We start from the raw sequence: 5,268 nt of genomic DNA, 5'->3' as shown, positions 1-5,268 counted from the left end.
GGGCACATAGTAATGAATGTGAGATGATGGTGGGTGTCCAGGGTGATACCAGGCTGAATGCTCCTGGGATGCCTTTGTGGGTTATTGAAAGTCAGGAATCAGAAGTGAGTGTGAACCAGACAACAAGCCTCAGAAGATAGAGAACTGACTGGGTAAGCTGGCAAGGGTTACAATGTGGAATCTAAGTAATCATCAAAATAAACTGATGAGAGTGGGACAGGATCGAAGTCGGTCCCTTTTCGGGAGCTGGAGGTATTTTTCTGGCTTTGGTAACCTTACGGCAATGTGGTTCGAGATTCTCCCCGGGCTTGCTGTCATGGGCGTGTGTTTGCTCATCCCTGGAATTGCCAATGCGCATATTCACAGGTTCAGCAACGGGGGCAAGGAAAAAAGGGTTGCCTGTTATTCATATCAGTGGTCTTTGATGGAGAGAGATAGACGCATCTCTGGAGTTAATCATTACTATGTGTCAAAGGGTTTGGAGAATATTGATTAAGGAAGCACTTCCTGATTAATGAAAAATAACTCAGTTTTGCTCATCTACCCGTGCTAGAAGGTTATGCAGTATATTATGTAATGCATAATAAAAGTTAAAAAATAAAATAAAAAACAAAAAAAACCTGATGAACGGAGTGGATCCAGAGACATGGAAGCATGGAACAGAGAGCGGAAACTCAGAAGGAAGGTGGGGAGGGGGGTTGGGGGGGCTAGAGGGGGTCAATGGGGGAAAAGGGGGGACATATGTAATACTTTCAACAATAAAGAATTATTTTTTTAAAGGAAGGATATAGGGCAGTGCCTGTAAAACCAAGAGTTGTGAGGGCCCCCTTTTGTCTCCAGTGAAACAAAGAGTACATCACCTGGTCTGCCTCCAACTACACAGGGCCTGGACCTCAGTAGGGAAGACGCTGAACACACCTACCATGGTTAAGGTCAAATAGGGCAAAACTTTTTGGTTTTCTGTTTGTCTGTCTGGTTTGGAATATATCTGCAGAGGAATTGTATGGTTCTTCTAATTTCGTTCTTCTAATATCTGCTTCTGTATAACAGAAGGGAAAAGGGCAATCTAGTTATCCTCTAGAAAGCCATGCACATACATAACGGAACAAGGAGATGCTGTGTAAGATGATGAGAATGATAGCTCTCATCCTATCAAAGCATGAAGGTAATAAATTCCCTTCTAAACATGTTACAGCTACATAAGCTATAACATATATTGCTATAAAATGAGCCATCTATTTGAAAATCCTGTTGCATATAGTTTGTATAATTACAAAACTAGTAATTGAAAATGTACAGCTGCCAAGAATAAAGAAAAGGTTGGGAGTACCTAGTGTATGCAAGGTATTATTCAAAGATGACAGAATCATGCTATTCTGTTTACTTCATACATAGATTTGCATTGCCTAGTCAGTGTCTAGTGAATTTCTTTAATCTTCAGAAAAAATAATTAGCTAGAATCTCCTACTGGGAATATGGTAGCATAGAATCATAAATTCAGCATTTTAAAGCTGCTGAAAGACTCCTAGAAAAGAATGAAAATCTGGAATATTACAGTTCCTTAGGCTTTCTTTAAAATGCTAGTTAATATCCTAAGGGGCTTTTGACATTTTAAAAGATTATTTTAAAAACATAAAAGAAAATATTTAGTCAAATATATCAACTGGCTCATTGAATCCCCACCTATTATAAGAATTTATTCATATTAGCAATGTCAATTTTAAGAAGTACAGAATAGAAACTCAAATAACCTAAGTGACAGATTCGAGGTGAATGGCACGAATCAGTCATTAGAGGGAGATGACAATCTGTAGGGCATCCAAAGAAATCAGGCCTAGCATTTGACCTGGTTGATTATTTCTGTTCCCAGCTGAAAAATATATTCTGAATTCTATCCAGCTCATCTTGAGGTAGACAAATGTTAAAACAGAAAGAGGTGGTGATGTGCTTTTGTTCAGTATGGGCTCATGGGGAAAGTCCTTATAATATTTTCAGCTGGTTGCTATGGAGGCAGCCAGCAGAGAGCTCAGCTAATAAATTCGGGCTGACATCATTGTTAATAGACAACTAAGCATTGCAATTGTGCAGAAGAAAAAAAGTAAGGCAGGAGGACAACAGCAAAGTTCGCCAAACAGAAAAATCACAAGGTGCACACAGAAAGGTATGTTTCTCCAACGTCACAAGGTATTTACAAATACTGGTGAGCGAGATATGCCCCTTACTTTCCCATAGGCCCTACCACAGGCGGATAGATATCCCAGGGAGAGCTATTTACCTGCACACTGTAGTCAGGGCACCAGAGGAAACTGGTTAAACTATTTGGGGATTTAGCTGAGCTTTGAAAAACTATGTTCCAGGCTCATTAGATTTTTAGAGTTGCCGGGTCCACACCACAGGACTTGTAAAAATAATCAGCAGTTCGATTGGAAAGAATCAAGGAACAAGCTGCCTTCATTCGTTAAAACGGTCAGGGGGGGATCAATGAAAGTCATCCTTAGCTATTCTCTTCTATGCTCTGGACAGAAGTTTTCTTCCTGTTCAGAGCTTCCTGCTCAGTGTTTGTCTAAGCAGGGAGGAAAGACATCGCTCAAACTCTGAAACAACAGATTGCAAGCTAAGGCTTTTCTACACTTTGTTTAATTTTCCTGAAGTGTCCTTTTTCCAGAAATGATTTATTGGAGACCTAGCATGCTTTTCTTCTTACTCAACACTCCCCTGGGGATGTAGTTAAAACACCATTCTTAGCTGTAATTCTCCTGGGTGGGGAAGTGGTCGGTGGTGGCAATGAAACCAAAGCCCAGATTTGAGCAACTGTGGGCTGTTGACTTTATGCTGGTCTTTCATAAAGGGAACCCTCAAAACACCATGGCCATTCAGCAAACAGTGTGCATTTCATCTAAGCCTGGCTGGCTTCGTGCTTGCTTTTCTTCAGGCTAGAATGATCCTAACCAGCAATGTCTTTGTGTCGTGATGCAGAAAGTTGGCAAGTTGGCATGAGGATAATGCTGAGTATAACTTCTGAGTGTGTGTGTGGGGGGGGGGGAGGGGGGGGCGGGAGTGGGGTATCAGGGAGAGAAATAAAGCTCTGCACAATGGCTAGTGGTTCTCTCTCATGATGTCTTTCCCAACAGACAATCATTGTGCATTGTCTCTGTGGGAGTGAATGCAACATACTATTTTTGAGTAAAAAATTAAGATTTCTTTTGGTGGCAAAGTATATGGAAAATAGAAGCTCTCTGTACTTGATTTTTTGTTTTTATTTAAATGCCTCCAGAGACATTCTTCTGTGAGAAGAAAAATGACATAATAGGTCTCTAAAGATGAAACTGTTTTGATGATAGAAATATTCAATATTAAATCCACTAGAACTATTAGGAAATGCTACCAACATTTAAAAAATTTCTTGTATGTGGTGAACTTTGTTGGTGGTCTACTCAACAAAATATCTTCCCCTTCTTCCTAAAAGAATTTCAATTTTTCTTTCCTCTCATCTAGCCAAGTGCCTGAAGGAAGTTGATCTCAACTCCAAAGACAAGTCTGATTGGTCTGGTTAATGCCATCTCTTCATCAGTCAACCACTCAGGAATGGACATACAATTCAATTCTAGCAAATAAGATGTAAGCAAAAATTTGCTGGAGGGTTCTGGGAAATTATCCCTTGCTATCAGAAAACCACAGGAATCCAGTCTTTTTCCAACCACATGAATCCTTGGATGAAGAAAATCAGGAAACACATAGTCCCAGTTGCTCCTGCATTTGTCCCATGTCTGTAAGAGGTATAAAATTGAGGCCAATGAATTGAGCCAGTGACTCAATCAATACATTTCTTTCTTGTTTAAGCCATTCAAATCAAGCTTATGTTACTGGTAGCCAAAGGCATTCTTTTAACATAGAGTGATTCTATCTGTCAAGCCTTGTCCTAAACATCTTTTAGTTTGGGCTCTCTCCTCTTCTTTTCCTCTGTCTCTTTCACATATGAACCCCAACCTTTGCTCTGACTCACATTATTTCACTCTGATACTCCTCTTCTTGTTCTCCTTGTCTCTCCTCTCTAGTCCTCTGTCTTTTGCCCTTCATCTTACGAGTAGTACCCCTAGGTATATCTTAGTCACAGTCAGGATCAAAGAGCAGGTCCACCATTAGGCATAATTCTGGATTAGGTGAGGTTTCGCTCCTATGTCCTCCTATACTTTGGCTATAAACACCCCTGGCCTCCCTCCCAGCAATGTCCTCCACTGCTCCATCACATATAACAAAGCGTCTGTGTGCTCTAAGACATCCACCCCAAAACTATGGTTTCATTGAAATGCCTTTTGGAGATAATTCCTTAACTCGGTGGCTTTCAAACCTTTTTTCTTTTGCCTATAACCCACATTAAGTATCCATACTCAGTATATACACACATAAACAACTAAAACAAAAGTGTCAGGAAACATACCTACCTTTACTACCTGTAATGCATTCTGACATTTTCTATTCTGTTCTACTTCATTTTTAAAAATTGTTTGTCTCTCTTCACTAAATTGATTTCATGGATGGCTTGTGGCTGCCAAAACACTGCCTTAACCCACAGTAGAAACTCTGATGGGCTTAAGGAAGTCTTTGAGGATAGTTACAGTCTTCCTTAAACTTGAATAAAATGCCAGCCACAGCAACTGGAAAGGATTCTGTCTGTTTGAGTGTATGTACTGTGCTTTTTTTCTAAAAAAGCAAAGAGTGATTGAGAGTTAGTGTATGAATGCTGACAACTGATGTGGTCCTAGTAACTTTCAGACATCTTTCTGAAATGACAAATGTACTTGACAAATACCATTGTAGTTGTTTCTGAAAGATAGAAATGTTTTCTTCAAAGCTTGTTGGTGTTCCAGGGTCATTTTGTTGATTGTATTTTTATGTAACTTTTTAGAGCCTATTAAATACATCTGCCCAGTCATTCAATTGACAGCTTTGCTACTTCTCTAAGTGCTGGGAATTTCATAACGGCAGATTATCTATAGGCACCATTTTTATGCCTTTGGAGTGTGGCCAAAATGTGTTGGTCTTCCTGTTGATAACCAGTTGTTATCAGCTGAAGCCACTCTTGCAGTCTTACCATACAAAGGTCACACATCTAGCGCCCCTAGAATGCTTGTGGAGCACCTGGTATCTAAAAAAGCCCTGTATAAACTGTAGAGTACAGTGTAAATAAAAAATATGATTATTGTGAATTTTTAAAAGAAAAATTCTTTGCCTATGAAGTCACTCATGAATTTTCTTATTTCTATCAAT

General features: G+C 39.6%; 1 protein-coding gene across 1 annotated transcript; it reads left to right on the top strand.

Moving 5' to 3' along the window:
• The first annotated feature begins 283 nt into the window (after positions 1 to 283).
• On the top strand, positions 284 to 544 carry LOC139006792 (NADH dehydrogenase [ubiquinone] 1 alpha subcomplex subunit 1-like). Its single transcript, XM_070409458.1, has one exon. The coding sequence runs from the start codon at positions 284 to 286 to the stop codon at positions 494 to 496; it is 213 nt and encodes a 70-aa protein (XP_070265559.1). The 3' UTR covers positions 497 to 544.
• Positions 545 to 5,268: the final 4,724 nt, after the last annotated feature.

Source organism: Myotis yumanensis, unplaced genomic scaffold, assembly GCF_028538775.1.
Source record: "Myotis yumanensis isolate MYYU_CA2020_CCGP unplaced genomic scaffold, mMyoYum1.0.hap1 SCAF_1, whole genome shotgun sequence".
Classification (NCBI taxonomy): Eukaryota; Metazoa; Chordata; class Mammalia; order Chiroptera; family Vespertilionidae; genus Myotis; species Myotis yumanensis.
The sequence above is the reverse complement of the archived record's forward strand: the minus strand, read 5'-3'. Positions and strand labels throughout refer to the sequence as shown.